The following is a 21,389-nucleotide window of genomic DNA, read 5'->3' on the forward strand; positions in this document are numbered from 1 at the left end:
TCTTCGAGTCAGTGTAACTTCTCAACCACTCTCAAGACTTTGGTGAACTTTGAATGTTGAAATAAATAAATGACCCCTTCTCATTTGTGTGGCTCCCCAGACCGTGTCTCACACCCGCGTGGGGGCCGAACACCTACCAGGAGATGGAAAGTGTCAGAGACACCACTCTGTCTGACACTTCTTGGCCAGAGACTGTTTGAATGGTACAGCTGTAACTGTATCTCAGCACCTGCAAGTCAATAAAAATGTGTGCTGGAAGGCAGAAGGGGCGATGGGGAAGGAGAAGGCCCGCTTTTCTTCCCAGGTGCTGATGCTGCATGGCTGTCGTGAGCACTGCAAGGTGCATGGGCCCAGGGAAAGGCACTGGCAGAGCTGCCTGTCCTTGTGGCCTGATGTGGAAGACATTCTCACAGCAGCAGATGGGCCAGTGTATCGGAGCCTGCCCTTGTTCCTGATGCATTTTTTGGGTAACCTAATCCCTGGAACAGAGGTGTTCATCTTCCCATGGGATTGCTTGTGCTCAAAGCAGGCCAGAAGCATCAGCTTCTCACTTTTCCCTCCATTACCCTTCCTTTCTTCGCTCTGGAGAGTCCCTGGGCCTGAACTGCTTTTATTAGGTTACCTACACAGTGTTTATGAAGAGCCATTCCCAACCTTTCCAAGCTTGTCACATAGTAACAAACTGCTCCTGAGACACACCACAAATCCAAGGAACTTCCAGCTGAAGGCTGTGAAACTACTAGATTTTGGCCAAGTTCAGTGAGGCCATTCCGTGGACAAGGCAACAGTCTCCTAGATTTGGTCCACTGTGTGTGCTCCAAAGTGAAGTAAGGCTTGGTCACTGACTTCAGAAAATTGGGGTCTAAAATCTCTTACAAAGATTGGCAAATGGGAAAACTATAAAATTATAAAAATAGCTTGCCTGGGAATAGGCTCAGGTACAATGTAGAATGGTCCATTGCTAGTGGTGGTAGCAATAGGTGATAAAGGTCTTTTAATCTATTGCTGAAGGAAACACGGGGTGAGCATGTAGCTTTTCCAGTTTTACCTAGGGCCAACTCTGCCCTTCACTTTGAACCCCCCATCTATTTATTGATATGAACCAGACCAGGCCAAGCAGAAAGCACTTGAAGAAAGATAAAGTGATCTCAGTACCCCAGCAGAGCCACAAGCTGTCCAACAGAACAACACAACCTAAGAGATTTATTATTATTTTCCCCATGCCCATTGCTATCCCATCCCTCTGCTATAGTCCAGGTGCCTTTCTCCAAAGCACTGGAGTCAGTCTTCAGACTGGTACATGAAGTCTCTGCGGCAGGATGATGAGCAGGCGAGGAAATAAAAGGGAAGCCTTCCAAATGTGAACACATCGCTGTAAACCTGGACGAGGCAAAGTCCTTGGCCGTACCGAGGTCCACCGCAGCAGTCACAGGCAGTACAACTACAGTGGGGATAAAAAATAACGTCAGAAACTTTGCATCGTGCTTTGAGGACGATATACCCAGTCTTGGCAGTTCAGCTTCCTCAATGACAATGCAAAATAAAAGATTATCTGGCCTCAAAGTGGTTATGGCTCTAGAGTGGAGAAGGAGCCTCGACTTCCTCACCTCCACTTCAGCACAGCAACTCTATTCCAAAGAATCATTATGGTTGGAATCAAGACCTACAAGACCACTGAGTCCAACCGTGCACCCATCTCCACCGGATGGCATTATGATTTTGCATCATTACTCTAGCCTGATTGCACAGTCTGCATGGCATGGATGCATCAGAAATAGGAAGATGTGCTGAACTGTAAAGGGAAGGGAAAGAAGGGAGGAATTCTGCTATTTCCAGAAATGGAACTGACATCCTTTTTGGCTCACCCATAAGCTTCTGGCCAGTCTCACTTCTGGACAGACTTGCTTGACACCTGGCAGAGCATGAAGCTCCAGCTCTGGAGCACAGGTGGCAGTGTAAAATTCCAACAACGTTAAACAGAAGCCAACATTTGCACATAGCCTCTGATAAACCTTGCCTAAGTGTAGATTTTAACATTTACCTGGAGACATACACTCAAAATCTGAACGGAGTGTACCTGCATGGGTACACTGAACAGCACGTAACAGCACATCACTGAGGAACACTAATTTAACCTGAAACAGTGAAGTGGGAACTACAACACTACTAGTAGAATTACAACAAGGGGCAAAATGTGCATATTCTTGCACACAATGCTTGTGTGAGGCACGGGATCGAGGCACACTGCACTACTTACTCATCCAGTAATTTTTTAATATCTTCTGAGATGTCAGCATATCTTTCCCTTAGATTATTTCTGGAGAAGCAGAGGGCAGCCAGATGAGTGAGCTTCTGAGGCTGGTTCTGATTCTGTTCATTCCATAACAAGGGATGTATGAAGTTATTTTCTATTCTGAGACGTTTTAGTGGAAGATCCAAAAGCCCAGATGGCAAAGCAGAGAGCTGGTTCCCTTCAATGTTCAAGATTTTGAGCTGTCTGTAATTTTAAGGACCACTAGACATTTACAAACTGTCCAGACAATATCCTACCTTGACTATGGCTATATAATTTCCTAATTCCCATTTAATGAACAATTACACCAAGATTACACCTGTTTATAAAGAGCCACGTGTTTTTTACAGTGCATTTTAAGCAACTGTACACATAGTGTTTTTCAGTTATTATTTAAATGTTTGAGTTACCTTTAAAGATGGAGACATTAAGACATTTAAAAATGTCTTAGATATGTAGATGGAGAACATGGGCATTAAGGGCAAAAGAGTAACAGCCCCATGTACAAAGAATTCCTTCTGTGCAGTTCCTATTGGATGTTCCCTGTAGAACTAGGTTTTATTTGTTACCTCACCAACTTTTCACACTTCTTGAAAAGAGCCATGACTGGAGGTACATTTTCTCTTTGCTCATCATGCAAATCAAATGTATGTGCAAACAGACGGTCCAAATGAGAGAATGATCACATTTTTTATGGAAAGATTTGACTAAAAGCTATCCTCAAGATGCCTATGGATATTGGCTGGCTCTATCCACAGCTGTTTCTGGCATGCAATCATCATTATTGTTTCTGTTTCCACAAGCCCCCCACACAGGACAGGATTAAGAAGGGGGAAGGAGAGGGTGTCGTGAATCTTCACTGATAAAATTAGCATCAAAATGTGGCCCAGAGGATCATGATGTAGAGATCTGTTTTCATTTTATGTTGCCTGTGTACCTGAGCTTCTTGATGTCATTGTGGATAAAGGTAATGTCATTGTAAGCGATGTCCAGATGCTGGAGATGGTCTAATAAGAACAACCTACAGCAAAATAAAACAGAATGCTGAGTCAGAAAAACAGATGATGGAGAATCATAGAACAACTTAGGTTATACAGGGCTTCTGTAGGCCATCTAGTCCAGCTCTAGAGCTCAAACCATTCTGCACTAACCACAAGAGTGCATAGGCCTTTATTTTTTAATAGGAAAATGCATCATGCCTTCGTGTATTTTTAGCATCCAGAAGAGTGATTCAGCTCTGGCATGCGCTGAAATGACCTCTGGAACTATCTATTTCTTCCCATTCAGTGTGGATGCTGAGCATGCTGCCTCAATTAAGTACCTAAAGCACGGGGGGTGAAGCTAGGTCTCAGCATCCCAAAGTACTCTAGGAATGGACTTCTGTGCCCCAGCACCTCAACAGAAAGCTCATGTTTTAACATACTACCTATTTTTAAAAATGCTGCTCATTTTTACTGCTATACAGAGGCAGCTGAAGACAGGAACAGACTGTAGAGCCAAACCATTTTTTTCCTCAAAATGTTTTTACCTAAAATGTCTGTTTATGCCTGCAAATGAGCTACAGCTGACCAATATATATGTAGTGAAGATTCAATGGTAGTAGTGGAGATTCAATGTGATGTGGTATTTTAGCAAGCACTAAAATTAACTTTTTCAGTACTCCTGTCATCTACTACCACTAGAAAATAATTTCATTTGGTTTTATGGCATGGCCAGAATGGAAAACGGTGACGGATTATGATGTAGGTCAGGATAAAAATCCTTGTTGATGCTTAGGTATGCTGCAGTTCTCTCAATTAGTAAACCATATCTTACCCATCTGGAAGCTCTGATAGCAAATTGAAGGAAATGATAAATTTCTTCAGTGTTTTCAGTCTGGAAATGTCATTAGGAATCTCTCTGATAGGATTGTTTCGGAGCACCAGGACTTGCAAGGTTTTGATGTTAAGCACCTGAGGAGAGAGGGGAACAGGTAATGGAAATAGCAACAGCTTTTCACCATAAAGCACATAGGGTTCTGCATTTTTAGCATTAATAAGCTCTGCTAAAAGAGCTGGAAAATAAATATAAGGTTATCTAGAATAAATACAGAGTATGGAGATTAATGCTAATTATTGTAAAGATTACTGCAGTTATTTAGGAGATATAGTTAACGGTAACTTGTATCACTTACAGTATTATGAGTGAGAATTGCCAGCAGGGCTGCTAGTGCTCCTGAGCGTTAAAGATGATCCAGCATTTCCCTTTACAAGCCTGGTTTTCCTCCCAGTGTAGCGTCCTAACTAACTTTTTGAGTTGTAATTCTCTGGTCCTAAAATGTCTGCTTCAGAAATGTTTAATTGTATGAAAATAAATCATAGTAGGCCTTGGCCTACACAGACCCAGCCCTGTGAATCACATAGCCACCACTGCATCAGCTGGCATGGGGGCTTGTGTGTTTCCCTCTCCGTGAATATTCCTTAAAACAAGGACTGAGGCAAAGTCCTTGGTCCACTATGATCAATGCATCTGCTGGCATCCTTGGGAAAATATCCTCAGGAAAAACAACCTCCACTTGCCCAAGCTGCAAGTGTTTGAAAACACGATAGTCTGTCATTAAAGCTTTTCTAGATGTTGGTAGCTGCTTATCCCTAGTGATTCTGTCCTCTAATTTGGATTTTCCCAGAAACTGCAGGTCGTTAGCTCCTGTTGATCTTGTCATCTTCAGCTCTGAACACCTTAAGGGGGGAGGAGGTGGAGAAGGGAATGCCCTTGGGAGCTCCAAGCTCAGGGACAGGAACATGGGAGAGCAGCAAAGAAGACGCCATAATTCTTACTAAATCCCAGAAAAACAACAAGCAAAAAAAGGGTGAAGAAGTTTGAAGAAAGCAGAAAATACTATTTTTTCCTTTTTTTTTTTTTTTTTGCTTCTCTCTTAAACATCTGTGCTATGACATTTGCATCTCTGATTAAATCCTGACTCTTTGAATGTTACTCTTTGTACCTGAACTGGACAATACCAGTGTCACATCATTATTAGTGCAGTCATGAAAAATAAGCAGCAAGTACTCACCTCAACGGGAAAGAAGAATAAATTATTGAATGCCAAATTGAGGTTGACCAAAGTATCCATTAAAGGGGTCAGGTCTGGAAGGCGAAAGAGAAAATAGGCCTAAAAGATACATTAAAAAAGTCAGTTGCATTAAAATATATATATATTTATATATATAATAAGCACCATCTTTTCATTTAGATGATGATTACTTTTAAGCACAGTTCCTAAGGACTCACAGTTCCAAACACCATAGCTCAATCTGCCTGTGAATGGAGGAGACAGACTAAGCAGTGCCAAGGACAGGCCCAGAGCAGCCCATCTTACCCTTAAAAACCCTTCTCTGCTCACGAGCCTTTCCATCCAAACCACATAACTGCTCCTCCTTCTCAAGGGCGGACTTTCTGCTCACAGCTGGTAAATGCATCCACTCAGGGAGCCATCCCTGGCCATCAGGAACTTGCCTGCCCACGGCCTGGACTTACCTGAGTGAGCGAAGGCTGCATTTATATTGCAAAGCCCTTGGCCATGGTTCTCCCCTCTGCTATAAGAATTACTATTTTGCAAGTAAAATTACTATTTTATTTTATCTTATTTTATTTTATTTTATTTTATTTTATTTTATTTTATTTTATTTTATTTTATTTTATTTTATTTTATTTTATTTTATTTTATTTTATTTTATTNATTTTATTTTATTTTATTTTATTTTATTTTATTTTATTTTATTTTATTTTATTTTATTTTATTTTATTTTATTTTATTTTATTTTATTTTATTTTTCCTTTATTAAACTCTTTCATTTCTAACCTAGGCAGTTCAATACAAGCAACTCTGCTAGATCTCTACTCCTGCATTATTATGACTCCTTTCAGGGAAGTATAATGTTATTATTACATGCACAGCCTTAAACTATAATGAGATAATACTTAATTACAGTGCCAAATATCCCTATAATGTATGTAATTTTAGCATCTATTTATTTCCTTGTAAGCTAAAATTCATTAATACTTCTCCTGATATACAGTAAAGCATATCTACATAGCGTATATTACATATTAACTGTAGCCATATCAAATCTATATGTTACAGTGAAAATACAGTACAATGTAACAGTTACAATAAACTGCTACCCAGATCTCAGTAAGAAGGACTATTATAATGAAATGAGACTGAAATGTGGCACAGGCAGGTAGGATTTGCATCGAGTCCTGGAGTCTTGGTTTTGCAAGAAAAAACAAAAAAGTTTCATTTGAAGATTTCCCAGAGTACCAGTAGAGAACTCAAGTCAGATGTTAAACCAAAATTCTCAATGTTTCATTTAAAAAAGCATGCATGCACAAAATCCAAGTTTATCTGAAAAAAATATATATTTTTTATAAAAATCTGTGAGTCCTGGTCCTAGTCCTGGTCCCGGAGAAGAGAGCTAGTGGTCCATAGGCCTGGAGCAGAGGCTCTCTCTGACCTTCTTCCCTTCTCCAGAGAAGGCTCTGGAGCTGCAGCTCTGGGGAGGAACAGGCGGCTCTTCAGCCACGTTCCCCCATCCAACAGATGTCCGTGGGGTCATCCAAGGAAGAGGTGGAGGGCTGGGTGCTTCCAGTCTGATGACAGCAAGAAAGAAAGCTTAAAAACAGCCAATTTTGGGTGGTATTTCTCTCACAACAACAACAGATTATGGCCATAAATCACTTAGTTGAAGAATTGCTTTGCCTACAGCTTGTAATTATGTCTTCAAGCATGGAAGCCTTGACTTCCTGGAGTGCTGCGTGAGAACCTGTTTTCCTGTCTAACACATTTCTGAGACGAGGAAAAGTGTTTCCTGTTCCCAAAAGTCAATGAAGTCAATTGATGGTAAGGTCAAAAATTGAGGATTGTTTTGGACTCGGAAAATTGAAATATGTGGACAATTTAGGAACATTGTGCATTATGATTTAAACTTTTTATGAATTGACCTTTCTGTTTGAATAAATAAGCCAATATTTCAAAGGAGAGGTACCTTAAACAGATAGAAGATGTGCTTTGCAAAATATAAATAAAGACATGTAAAATGACAATTGAAGGTGTTTGTTAATAGATTTTATAATTCAATTTCACTGGAAAAATTTGCAATGTTTTTTAATGATGGCCAAAAAGTAGGTGGAGCACCAGAACACATACTCTGAAATGAGGCCTCTCACCTATTTTCATTCTGCTATTACAGTTCTGCAGAGCACAGGGTATTTTTTCCTGCAATTTCTTCACACACAGCTCCTCACTACCATGCAGCAGACGAGCACACAGCTGACCCAGATTTCTGGAATTTCTGGACACAGTGAGTTTCCAGGCACAGAGCCCCAGCCTCAGCAAAGGATCAGGTCTCTCAGTTCTTCTATAGATGTAAAGAAGGCAACATGATGAATCTTCACTGCTATTATTGGCAACTTCAGCAAAATTGCAGAGATCATTCCATTAGATGCTCCACAACAATATAAGCCTTGTCAATACTGTATATTAATGTTTCTCAAATAGCAGTGAGGAAACTCTAAAAAAACAACTGCAGTCAGCTTGCTTCTGGAAAGGAAGCAGCATAACCACAGCAGCACGGCGCTGGGCAGAACCACAGAATGTTCAAGGTGGGAAGGGACCTCTGGAGATCATCCAGTCCAACCCCCTGCTCCAGCAGGGACACCCAGAGCACGGGGCACAGGGCGGCACCCAGGCGGGTTGGGAAGATCTCCAGAGAAGGAGACTCCACAGCCTCCCTGGGCAGCCTGTGCCAGGGCTCTGTCACCCTCACAGGGAAAAAGTTCCTCCTCACCTGCAGGTGGAACTGCCTGTGTTGTAGCTTGTACCCATTACCCCTTGTCCTGTCACTGGCCACCAATGAGAACAGCTTGGCCCCTTCCTCCCTGCATTTTCCCTTCATGTTAATCAGATCCCCTCTCCGTCTTCTCTTCTCCAAGCTGAACAGGCCCAACTCACTCAGTCTCTCCTCAAACAAGAGATGCTCCAGTCCCTTAATCATCTTTGTCGCTCTCCGCTGGACCCTCTCCAGGAGCTCCACGTCCCTCTTGTCCTGGGGAACCCAGAGCTGCACACAAAACGTGTGTGTCCTGAGCTGCAGCGCAGTAAGGAAGATGGAATCAACAATCTTTAGCATGTGGCATGACCTGACTGACTGCAAGACTTGTCTCTCCCAAGTGAGACTGCTCAAAATGTCAGAAAAATGACAGCAGTGCCAGCAAATAATTCTGTTAATGAACACTAGGTAAAGCATCAATGGGTAGAATAAAAAAGAAAGAGGGGTCTTTTGAGGATCTTGAGTCTCAGATGGTAGTGAAGAATAGCTCCATTTAGCTTGGGTGCTTCAGAGATCATTTAGGCAGCTGAGGAGTTTATATACCATGCCCTTCCCAACAAAAAATGCAAAAAAGTTCTATAAATACTGTTCTCTATACTGGCAAAAGAGTATTGTTGGCAAGAAAGTGAAAAATCAATAATTGTCTTTTTATAGCACTCGTAAAGAGAACTCGAAGCACTGTTTCCTCGTGATGGTGGTTCTGGTATTTCCATCTCTGTCATTGACAGTTTCTGTTTTGGTGATGGTTTTTTCACAAATGGATAATGAAGTGACATAATCTGCTTCATTTCATAATGAAATGTCTTACACACATGGTACCAAAAAATCTCCAAAAAACAGAAATTGGATGGACAAAACTTGTACCAATTGCTACTGGTAAACAACACTTCTTAGTGTATCTTGCAAATACAGTCATATTACAGCACAACATTTATAGATACAGAGAAGCTCACTGTGAATATTGACATTTCAAAGCTTTTCTAGGTGACAAAACAGGAAACAAAACCAGTAACATCACTTCTTTCAAGATTACATTAAAAGAAATTAAATACTTAATCCTGATTTACACACAAGGGATTTACTCAGGTCTGAGATGCATTTAAAGCAGAATGTATCCAGCTGTGCAATTTATATCATACATATACATTTGTATATGCAAGTAAATAGAGTTGATATTTTAAGAACTAGCTATTCTTGATTTTGGAAACAGAGTAGAATTACTCCCCAAATCCCTAACCACCCTCTGCCTGGATGTATTTATTCTGAGATACTAATGTCCTCATCATTTCTACCTCCACAGAGGGTTCAGCTTGCCCAGGTATCAGCTCCTAGTGCAATGAAAGCTACAGCAGGCCTTGGAGTGAAGGCTACAGGCCATTTATATAGAGGTGTCTTAGAAAGCCATTTCCTTACACTAGCTGTATCCAGGAGGACGGACAGGTTAAATTCAGGCAGAGTCCCACAGGGGAGCTTCCTTTGGCTGAAGCCTTCCAAGGCTCCTTCAGTTAGGAGGCTGCAATTGCTGGTCCGGACCTATCAAGGAGCTAAGTTTAGATTAGTGGGCAGACTCCCTGAAACTCAGACGTTTAAATCTCTCTTCTCTTACGAAAAAGAAGAGGCATTTTCTCTCACTCTCTGAATCTCACCACACTTATGTGTGATACTGATGTCATTTAGGTTTAATTACAAACACACCGGTGGGAGGAACATTCTTGAGCAAGTGCCATACAAATTCTGCAGGGCATATCAGAAAGAAGATGAGACACTGTGAAAATACAGAGGAAATAGGGAGGGAAGGCAAGAAGAAAGGAAACAAGAAACAAACAGTGGAGGCAAAAAAGGCAACCAAACTGTCGAAGAAAAGCACAGAAAACGGCTATTGCTACAGTTACTCTAACTTTTGAAAGACAACTGCTATTAATTATTAAACACAGCAATAGGAACACTGCATCTTTAGAGGATGTACCTGAAGGTTAAGAGCCAGCTTCTTGTACAATAGGCAGCGCAATACTTCCAGCTGGGACCTGGCCATCAGTTCTTCCTCTTGCTCGCTTACTGTAAACTGTAAACTAGTTTTCCAAACGTCATCCAAAGTATTGCCACCAGGGCCACCCCTAGACTCTATAATTAAATGAAAAAGAAAAAAAAAGATGTCATGCTTTACAGAATTTCTTAGGGAAAAACAAACATTAGAAAATAAAAAGTTGAGTTTTGCAAATGTCCTAACTCTCTTCCTTTAGATTCTCTGTTACATTCTCAGACAAAACTCTCACAGACTAACCAGTCAACCTGCTAATATCTGCATAAAGATTGCTGGTTCTTTATAAACAACTTTTTTTTTTTTTTTCTGATGTGAGAAGAAAAACACTGTAAAGAAGAAAAGGGTCTGGGGATCAGAGTTGAATTATGGCCTCCAATTTCCACTGTTTTGCTAATGCAACAGGATGCAGTGGTTGTAGCCCCCTCGGTCTGCAGGAGGCATACTGCATTTCTGAGAATGTGATTTCCCACACTGCCATTTCATGACTATAGGCCCATGCTATATGCCTAGTTTATCTCTCCAAAGTGATTTATACCTCTTGTTCCTACCTGTAAAGGGTCCTTCTTCTCTTTCATATTCAGCTGGAGTCAAGTAGTGCACAGTATCTGATTTTTCTCTGTCTTCTTCTGGTGAATCACATTTTCTCATTTTCTCTTCCATTTCTAGGCAGAAAACACACAAGAAATAAGTAACTTTACAGATAATGCTCATATTGCTCTGAGTCTTATGTACAAAGGCCCTACGTATTATTCAACTGCACAAGACAGATCTGAATATATTAGCTTAATTTTATGCCTCTGCTTCTACATTTTTTTTTTAAAAAAAGACATAGAATCACTGAATAATTCAGACTAGAAAGTGTGAGAGGTCACCTAATCCAATCCCCTGCTCAAGGCTGCTCTAGATCAGGTTGCTCAGGAACTTTTCCTGTTGGATTCTGAATAGCTCCAAGGATAGAAAACCCCATAGTCTCCCTGTGCAACCTGTGCCAGTGTTTGACCAACCTCACAGGGAAAAGTTTTTTCTTTAATCAGAATTTCCCATGTTACAAATTGTTTCTGTTGCTGCTGGTCTTATCACTGTGTATCTCTGAGAAGAATTAAGCTCCAGTTGAAGATGGCAGCAGGATCTCCCATTGCCCATCTCTTCTTGAGGTTGAACCACCTCAGCTCTCCTGCTCTTTCCTTGCACCTTGTGGTCTCTAGCCCCCGGACAACCTGTCAAGATCTGTCTTTACCTGGAGACCCCAAAACTGGGCACCTTAGTCCAGACGTTGTTTTGCAAGTGCCAAATACTGGATAATGGTCCTTGACCTGCTGGTCATACTTTTGCTTGTACAGCCCTGTATGTGGGCAGGTGCCTTTGCTGCAAGGGAACCCAGCTGGCCCATATTCAAGTGTCATCCCTCAGCACCCTCAGCCCATTACTGCAAAGCCACTCTCCAGGGAGGTGGCTCACAGCTCGTCTTGGTGCATGAGGTTGTCCTCTCCCAGGACACTCAGGACGTGAGCCTAAAATTCTGAAGTTCATCACGAAGAGCTTTGTTCTGTCCACAATGCAGATATGAAATAATTTCACACAAAAAAAGCATTCTTGGCTTTAGAATTTGTGCTTAAATGATGACATTCTTGTCCAGTACCAGGAGGTGAACAAATAAGGGCTGTGTACACTGAACTTACTGGTTCCCTTTGTCAACCTCATGCACCTCCTTTTTCTCAGTCACAATCACCTTATCCCCATCTGCAGGATGAACAACCCAAACAGATCCTCAGCAGGATCTGATGAACAACCCAAACAGATCTCTGGCCACAGGGAACAGCTCTGAGTTCCTGTGCTCAGAACTGCTAAGGCTTCCTGCTTTTCACACAGTTCTGCCGTCGTCATGGGCATATAACATAAAGTGTGAGCCACCAAACGGCAAGGCCAAATTATGTCTCATTGTAAATGGCCAAAAAGTAGCTGCCTAATTTGTGCTTGATTTATTCCACCCATCTTAGATGACTACCTTGAGGTTGTGATTAACCTAAGGGAGACTAGGTTGTGACTAACGTAACGGAGATGAAGTTAGATGAAATGAATTATCTCTTTAAACTTCTAGATGGAGTTTGCCTTGCTGTCACTGAATGAACCAGTGGTTTGCTAACTTTGTAGAATTTTTAGGAAAAACTTTAGGCTACGCCCAGAAATAGGAAGGAGAAGAGATGCACCTGCCTAAGAAACATAAGGGAAAGGGACACTGCAGCATCTGCTACTCCCAGGTCTGATGAGCTCCCTGAAAGGGACAGGAGATGCTGAGACATGGCTTGGGGAGATGCTTTGGGTCTATTACAGTTTTTCTCTTTCAGCGCTTCTGCCAAGATCCTTCAAAGTATCCCCCCAACAAAATACCTTTCCAGTGGGATGAAACTTGGATGAAATGTTTCCATCTATTTTCCCCATAACCATTTTCAAATCTCTAAAGACAAAGCAGCTCATTTCTACTCATATAAATGGTTTGGATGAGAGTGTGGCCAAATTACGCAGAATCTGAAGGAAAAAAAATGTGGCAAGCTTACAGTGCTGTTTTCAGGTTTTCACAGGTTTGGGTAAGTTGGACATATCTAGGCACAGAAACCCTACAAAGGGGTGTCCACCTCTGTATGCCATCAGAAAACCTGAATGCAGCTTTTCTCTTCTGGTAGGCAGCTCGTCGCAGCTCACCCTCTGAACACAGCAAAATGGAGCAGAGTGGCTGCCTTCTTAAAGCCATTTCTGCACTCCAGACCCAGGCTTCAGCAAAGAGTTATCACAAAATCCCATCCTCTGGGCCTAAGTGATGCACAAAGCACACATACAACCCAAAATGTGGTAAATAGTTGAGACTGTTTTCTCTTTTCTCCTCATTGTCACACATACAAGTCCCATTTCCACCATGCAAGTTATTTCTAGTGCAGGAAGAGAAATAACCATACGTCTGCTTCCAGTCCACCACCACAGAGGCATGAGGCAAATGTTTCCCTATGATTTGTGGAGTTACTTGCTAGCCAATGGTGGAAAATCAAAAGAATTTCAGGTCCAAAACCTGGCTCTCAGAGAGGAAAAGGACTGAATTCATCCCATAAAATGGGTGCTTTTGGGAGCACCTGCATGCCCCTACATCCAGATGTGCAACAGCTTCACCCTAAACGCACTGCAAGACCCACAGAAGCCCTTTCTCTGATGCTGCTGTGCTGTTTCTGGTTGCAGAAGCAGTGACAGCAGTGGGCTGTGCTACAAGTAGTTCTCTGGGAAGGCAGGACACAACTCTGGTTTCAGAATGACTGCAGAGGAAAGTGGTGTATGGTTGTGGTGCATGGTTGTGCAGAGGAAGGAGTAAGGCACCAGTATTATTTTAAACCTGCCTAACACAAGAAGCAACATGAGACACTAGACATACTTGAGGTGCTCCCTGCGCAAAGCTGGGGCTTACAGAGACCCAACATATGCTGATTCTCTCTCTGACTGTAGTTTTGCCACCAAAATGCAAGCAGGGATGTTTTGGCACCAAAAGCCTTCTGCTCTGGAAGAGCCTTGCTGCTCTTTAGAGCAAATGCTACTGGCATTCAGTCTAGGAACTGGATTAGCATCACACTATAATCAAAACGCTGGGCTCACCCTGTTCTGATTCCATACAAAAGGAAATGAAAGATAAAAAATGATCTAATAATGGGGTAAAAGAACAATAATTTGTTTTAACCCTCTTATTAATGCCACATTGATACTGTTTTTTTTATCAAACATCACAAAAAATCAAATAATATCTCAAGCTTATATTCCCTGGATAAGTTTTTGACATTTCATTTAGAATTTTACTGAACAGAAGTTCCTATCAAAATTGAAAGACAGAACATAGTCCTCATTACCTAGCTGCTGGGTCACATTTCTACCAACACATATCGACCCACTTAAGTGAAAAGAAAGAAAAAGGAAAATACTATTTTTCTACTGTTTCTTTGCTTGTGAGCTCTGCAATTTGAGTGCAGGGCGTTTGTTTAGCTCAACTCGTTAGCCTTGAAAGGAAAAGAAATATTGGGCCTGGACTCATAAAACATTAGCTTCATGGGAGGAGCCTGCAGAAGATAGGACCTCTTAAAAGGTCCTCCTTAAAATGTCCTCAAAGACCTCTTAAAGTGTTAGGATTGCCTTCCTAAATCTCGATGTTTGGGCTACATTTTTCAGTCCCGTGGGATGAGACTTTCAGCACTCCCCTTGTGCTGAGAAGGAACTCACCCATCAGTTCTGGATAAGTTACCCACATTTAAATTGTCACTGGTTGTTACCTTACAACTCAAAATCAAGTTTGTTATTACTAGCTATAATTCTGAACCGTGTATTTCTCAAGTAATAAGGACTAATTCTAACACTTAGAAAAAGATAACCGCAGCAGAGTTTTCTTCCTGTAAGAGATGCTCAAGAAGGATTTTCAGTGAAACAACACCAAAAGATCTCAACCCTCATACTCTTTGTATTACTTACCTCTCCTGTCTTGCTCAGACTTTGTCATGGAAGTCGATGGTAAATCAGCACTGGCCACTACCACTCCATTAACTTTGGTCTGTGAGCTCCTCTGTGCGGTCATTAATCGCCTGCTGAGTTCCTCACAGTTATAGTGGGAAAGAGCTGGTTTTTTGAGTGTTGTCTTCAAGGGCAGAGGGTGAGAGGATGAAATGGCAGCCAGACTTTCCAATGTAAACGCAGGAGGCGTGAAATGAGCAGGGCCAGTCCTCTGTAATTCTTGTTGCTTCATACGAAAGAATCTGTAATTCTGGCGGAATGGGAAACTATCAGGCCCACTAGGATTTTTAGTAATTATAAAATCTCTCGCAGGAGGAGGGACAGAGATATTTGGTATTTGGCTGCTTGAATAGACACGAATCATTTCATGTTGGTCAACTTCACTTGCAGGAACCCCTGGTAAAGACCAACGAGTAGAATCACTGCTCTTATGGCCTGGACATGGCAAGTCTCTCTGACTTTTCTGCTCCACTTTCTGTACTGAGAAAAGCAGCACTGGGCTGTGGGCAATCTGATCATCGCTGAGGTCAGTATCCATCTGCTTGTCTTGAACCTGGGAACTGAAACAACCACTAGAACCTGTTTCTCCATTTTCATCATTTGTATTCTTTATTGCTCTAGTTTGGTGCTGTCCAAGAATCTTGCCTGGTGAAGAAAAGTGGAAAAAAAACACAACTTTTATAATGAGGCACACTCAAGCATCCTTTCTGAGGAAAAGTTTATGTGACCAATTCTTCATCCCCACACAGATTCTCAGAGGCAATGCAGGAACCATTAAGACAAAGCACCCCAGCACTATTTTATATCACAATACATTTGTCTTTTTTTTTTTTTCCCAACATGAATGGAATTCACCTAAAAATTATTTTGAACAATGTAGAGCAGGCAGCAGCAATTGGATACAAGCTGGATGGAAAGGGCAAGATTTCAGACGTGTGTTTGGAGGTCCTGCCTAGGGATCCTGGGTCTGTTCTGCTAGGTGCTATGGGGCAGTTCAGTGAGGTCCTTCGATGGGAAGTAAATGGGGCTCCTTCATGAAAATGCCACTCCACAGAGCTTCCCACATCACCCAAACCTGCCCTCCTGAGAGGGAAAGGGGCAGCTTTTGGAGAAACTTCCATCTTGAAAAGGCACCATGGAGAGGAATTATGATATATGTAAGTATGAGGATACAAGCAAGGTCTGTTGTGGTCAGACTGTGCAAGGAACACGGGAATCAACCTCTGGAAATCTTCTCTACAGGATCTTTTCCAGGCTGTAGGCAGCTTTACACAGCTTATCTGGATGGTGCAGACGCACAGCTCTAGCAGCCCCTGAGGGCTGTCCTCATCCTTACCCTGGTAGGCACCACGCTGAAGCACCATAGTCAGAAGCTGTTGGGTCCATTTAATAAAACAGCATACACAGCCCCTTACTTAGGAAGCAGGTAAGGACTGCTGAGAGCATGAACCAGCCCTTTCCTCTCATCCCTCACTCTAATCCAAATCCCTCACTATAATCTCCCAGTTGCTTGCTCTGATCCCTCACTCTGATCTCCAAACCCCAATACCTCACAATAATTTCCCAATCCTTTGCTCCCAACCATCACTCTAATATCCTCATCCCACTCCCTTGCTCTAACACTCTAATCCTCTAATCCCAGCTCTTTACTCTATCCGGGTCTCACTCTGTTGTTCTAATCTCTCCATCTACTCCACAGTCCCTTGCCTTAATCAATTACCTCACTTCAATCTCCTAGCCAAAATCCAAATCCCTCACCTCACCTATCAACCCAGTCCCTCACTCTACTCTTTTTATCCTAATCCCTCCTCACTCTAGTCCCTCAAAATACTCTTCTAATCCTAATCCCACTCCCTTGCTGCGTGCCCAGCCTAAGAACAGGTAACTTTGTGGAAACACCATGTCAGGACAGAGCCATTGCTACTTATTCTTCCGTAAGAGAAGCAAGTTGCTACAAGGGCCCTCATTCTGGGGGTGTACTTGTTTCTTAGCTAGTTCCCAATTTCCAACTACCACCACATCCAGCAGACATTCAGCACCTGATCATACGATTAAGAAAGAAATATTTCCTAAAGATCCTTCATGCACTTCCCCGGGCTGGGTGCTCTGTTCCTTTCATTATTGGGAGGCTCATTTCATGGACCCTGCTGGGGGAGCAAGTCACCCTTCCCTAGCTCTCTGCTGCAGCTCAGCTCTCCAAGGAAGCTGGAATCATTCACCGGCTCCTTTAGCCTCCTGCCCTTCGCTACCATGGCTAGAATCTCCCAAGCCCCCTCAGGGACAAATTCCATCCCAGCTCCTTGGGTTTTCTCCTGCCTTTCCAGTCAACAGCTTAATCCTGTTATATCCTCATGTTTTACAGTCCCCTGCAGGATGAAAGACACTTGTTAGGCCACCTCACTGAAACAGCCATTAACTTTTTTTTTTTTAACTCAGGACCATTAGTCTCAGTCTCACACTTCATAAGGCACAAAACAGTCTAATCCACCAGGAAGATCAAATCAGCACTGCTGAAGAGTGGGTTTTTGATCAATGGCTGTGCTGCTGTATAAATATCCATCATATGTTGGATAATATATATAATATAAATATAAATATCCATCAAATGTTAGGGTTACATTTGGTGACGGAAGAAATGATCCTTGAACAAACATTACTGCGCAGCTCTTGGATTCTGCTCAGGAGAACTATATAAATCTATAAGCTATAAATAGCCCCCATCACTAATCATATGTTCTACCACAAGGAAACTCAACACAACAGACCTTTCTTGCAGGATAAAAGGTTTATCTGGCACTTTTAAGATGGTTTAAATCACTGAAGCAAAGCCCTGGTAGTGAGCCAGAAATATTCAGATCCGTTTGAACAGCACCAAACTGGGAATGCTTTGCTCAGAAATAGATGGAAAGTTCTACTTGGCTTTTAAAACAAACTCCACAAGGACCTAATAACATCAAAGGGCCAGTAATTACATCTTTTGACTTTTCAAGCTTACCTCTCTAACTGAATTTTCCTACTCTTTTTAATATCACTATAGAGGTATTATTGCTAATATATTATCATTATCATTGTTTCTTTCAAAGTAAAATTTCATATTTGTAATAAATATGGTGCACCACTACTTTATCAAAGAAACAAATATGGAAAAATGTCAAATTAGTTCAAATTTATTCCAAAGTCATAAAAAGGTGGAGTTTTTTTTTCCCTGTTGGTTTGCCTTAAGGACTATGTAAAGAATGCACAATTCCAGCTGCTTCTGTACTCTTACACAATTGAAGAAGCTAGGAGGAAAAGAATAAGGTTTACTTTGGTCTCTTTTTTTGCCCATTTTGTAGGGACAATATTGCACTTTTACCTTATCCCTTTATTCTAATAACCTCACTGGTAAATAAATAGCAAAAAAAAAAAATGTGTACAAAGACCCTACAGTGCATCCTGCAGTGTCACAGTTTTAACTGAAGTCGGTGAACCTGTTCAAACATTAGAGTCCTTCTAGACATACTGGATTTCAGGTTAGGTGCCTATTTTCCAACCACTCAACCACTTAAGCTTAACATTTTTTTGGTTATAGATGTGTTTCTAGTTTTAAAGGTTCATGCTTAAATATTTAATCAAATGCTGCTTTATATAAACTGGAAAGAGCTTTTCATTCACCCGCACACAAAATTTCTATTTCTGAACCATATTACAGTGCAAGATCTTTGCTTTGTATTTGAATTCCCCGATGCTTTTAAAATAAATGTATATTTGTATCAATGTGTACTTGTGAAGAGCAGAACCACCCTAAAGAACCTTTTTTTTTTTTTCATTTTCTCTGAATCAAAATTTGACTTCCCCTTTGACTTGACTTCATCTGATCTGATTTTGCTTCTATCTTCAGTTTTTCATGCTATATCTTTGGGTGAGCTCTGTTATTCAGTGGGTAGTGTTCAAGTCTTAGAAGGCCCAAGCTCTACCACCTACTCAAATTATTATCCCATTATTTTACATGAAGTGGAACAACCTCCCACAGATACATAGACAGGTCTCATATTTTAGCCCTATTATCATTGCTTTGCAGTAGCAGCTCACAATACTGGCAGGCCAAGACTAGTTAGGTTAATTGTCTACTGAACAGGCATGGCAATTACTAAGGGACAGTTTTACTGCACATTTTAGGACAAGGTGACAGGCTTGTGTCAACTCACATCAGTGACACCGCACTACACATCTGTTCTGGGTCCCTCATACTGTGCTGCCCAGTAAGTCATGCCAGAATCAGCTGGAATCAGCGTGGGTTTCCCTCTGCACTCCATGGATGAGCTGCAGATTAACCAAGCGCTCCCAATCCATCTTCTGGGGCAGAATTTTAGAGAACATCCCAAATTTTCACCTTTGCACTGCAAGGACTGTCTTTGTACAATTTACCTTTGCCAAACTTCTCTCCTGGTGCATGCAGCTTAGGTAACTGCTTAGGAGGCAGAGGTCTACGAAGCAGTTTTAGTTGCTCAACCATTTTCTGCTCTGTCTTTGGTTCTGTTGGACAATCAAATTTGCTTCAAAAATCTGACAACAAAGAAAAATAAAAGAAATCACCATCTCTGGTTTAATGGACTGAGCTATAAATGTCTACTCAGATACACTGGGTGATAAAAAACATAAAACATCTGCGGTGGGCAAAAAGGACATTTGTTGTCTTAGTGACCAACTTGACAGTCTGATTTTCAGCACTTCTGTCATGCAAGATGAATCAGTTGTGGCCAATGAGGAACAGTAAAACACAGAAACATCCTATGTCTGGCATTCTGAAATACCTCATAAGCAGTTTTCTGCTGGATAAGCAAATTTAGTAAGAACAATTGTTAACACTTTCACCTTGTTTAAAATAAAAAAAAAACAGAGTCTGCATGTAGTATATTTATGCTTCTTTCTGGGTTCCTATTAGTTTTGGATGTGTACAATGATACTGATTTCATCCAAAGAATCCTTCAGATTTGAAAAACTTCCTATTAGTAATCAAGTGCAGCACATTTCTGGTTCTCAGTACTTTTCAAGATTAAGTATAGGGTTAATTGCAGGGCTTGGGGGTTTTACTGGTGTTGGGCTAACAATATCACATAACACAAAGACCTGTCCTGAGGAAATTAAAGGCAAAGACAATGAGGAAGGTGACTTTCGACAGAAGCTGGAAGTCTACATAACAGGTCACAGAAAGATTTACTAATATTAAGAAAATTGCCACGTACAGCCAGAAGCAAGAGCATATCTCCATTAAAAAAAAAATCAGTAAGCTCGCTGGAAAGCAACTTGAGACTTTAATCTTGTCCACATAGAAAACTGGATTGATTTAAATGAAGTGTAACTTCATACAAATTTGTCCAAATTGGCAGAATCTCTGTGAATGAACCAGCTCTAAAGTTGAATATAGAATTTAATAAATTTGCCTGTATTGTGTGGAGCCAAATAGGAACTCCCTGCGAGATACTGCGATGAAGAGTGATCATAATCCTTAAATGTGTAGTCAAGACTTACTTCACATTTGACTAGATTTGACACTTAGCTTACGGACTTGAATGACGGTTAAACATGGAGTAATGAAGAAGCAGGGAGACCTTGGAAAGACAGTCTGGAGTTAACTTATGTTGAGTTTTCGTATGGTGAAACACCTGAACAAGATGAGCTACCACAAGCAACTGGGATTCGGCATGACACAAACCAGAGGCTCGCTGCAATATCACAGAGGTGCTGGAAGAGGAATACAATTAAAAAATAAAACAATTAAAAAAAATGCACTGTGAGTCCTGATGTAAAATCAGGACATAGTTGGGATGTGCACCTGGTTAAGGCACATATGTAAACACAGAAAATGTTCTTGGTCTCTCTCATTTATGGAGAGCCTGTATTGAAACTGGCTGACGGACCCCAGAGGGTGCAAAACCTTCTCAGATTTAGGTAAGAGGAAATTCTCAGTGCCTTGAAGAGCACAAATTACAAATCACCATGGGCAGAACAGACTAGGAAGCAAGGAGGGCCTGGGATGAAACTGGAGTGAAGAGCTCCCAACAGCGAGTGCGGATGTCACATTCAATCACCTCAGAGACAGAGAAAATGGGGCAACAACAGCACAGGCAAGGAGTCGCAAATGGTATCGCCCGCCTGTCTGCCTGTTTTTAAGGTGAAAACTCAAAACATAATCTGCGTTGTGAGGAGAAAGGCCCAAGGTGAAAGCACCGGAGGAAATCCTGAGGTAATGGGGATGAATGGGTAGGGATGAAGGAGGGCAGCAGGCCTGGGTGAGGGCACCTGGGGCAAAGGAGACGCAGACCAAAAACCCCAGTGTTTCTGACAGGGAAAGAGAAAAGAGATGGTTAACCTGGTAGAGGTAGAAAAAAGCAAGCCAAGGGGAGAGGAGTTACTCATAAAACTGAAACCGTTACTGAGGTAAAAATAAAAGCAAAGCAAGGCAAGCAGCAAGCCTATGTCCATTAAAAGCCATCTGCGGTCGGGGCGAGACAGGTTTAATTTAGCCAAGGAGCGGGATGGCGCAGCCGGCGCGACATCGCAGACACGAATGCGTGCGGGCTCAGCCCGGTCCGCAGGCGGAGGAGAAGCCAAGGGGACGCCGGGGCTGGCCCTGGCAAGCAGCGAAGCCCCAGCCTGGGGACAGCGAGGG

The 21,389-nt window shown here is 41.8% G+C and overlaps 1 protein-coding gene across 2 annotated transcripts; it reads right to left on the reverse strand.

Moving 5' to 3' along the window:
- Positions 1–1,239: 1,239 nt before the first annotated feature.
- Positions 1,240–20,593, reverse strand: LRRC63 (leucine rich repeat containing 63). Of its 2 annotated transcripts, XM_026042867.1 has the most exons (10): positions 20,329–20,593; positions 19,145–19,282; positions 14,699–15,382; positions 10,753–10,866; positions 10,130–10,284; positions 5,346–5,444; positions 4,109–4,245; positions 3,231–3,314; positions 2,258–2,497; positions 1,240–1,441 (listed from the first exon to the last, which is right to left on the reverse strand). In XM_026042867.1, exons 2-10 carry the CDS (start codon positions 19,230–19,232, stop codon positions 1,282–1,284), a joined length of 1,761 nt encoding a protein of 586 aa, XP_025898652.1. In that variant the 5' UTR covers positions 19,233–19,282; positions 20,329–20,593; the 3' UTR covers positions 1,240–1,281. The 2 variants fall into 2 exon arrangements, with proteins under 2 accessions (XP_025898652.1, XP_025898653.1); XM_026042868.1 differs by lacking the exon at positions 20,329–20,593 and having other exon boundaries at positions 19,145–19,433.
- Positions 20,594–21,389: the final 796 nt, after the last annotated feature.

The sequence above is a fragment of the Nothoprocta perdicaria genome, unplaced genomic scaffold, assembly GCF_003342845.1.
Source record: "Nothoprocta perdicaria isolate Ctin4 unplaced genomic scaffold, notPer1 scaffold_316, whole genome shotgun sequence".
Taxonomy (NCBI): Eukaryota; Metazoa; Chordata; class Aves; order Tinamiformes; family Tinamidae; genus Nothoprocta; species Nothoprocta perdicaria.

Coding starts and splice junctions, on each gene's coding strand:
- LRRC63 (XM_026042867.1), bottom strand. CDS start 19,232: ATGGTTGAGCAACTAAAACTGCTTCGTAGACCTCTGCCTCCTAAGCAG. Junction 4,246..5,345: donor TATTCTTCTTTCCCGTTGAG/GTGAGTACTTGC, acceptor CTCTCTCCTCAG/GTGCTTAACATCAAAACCTT. Junction 1,442..2,257: donor ATTAAAAAATTACTGGATGA/GTAAGTAGTGCA, acceptor TCCCCACTGTAG/TTGTACTGCCTGTGACTGCT.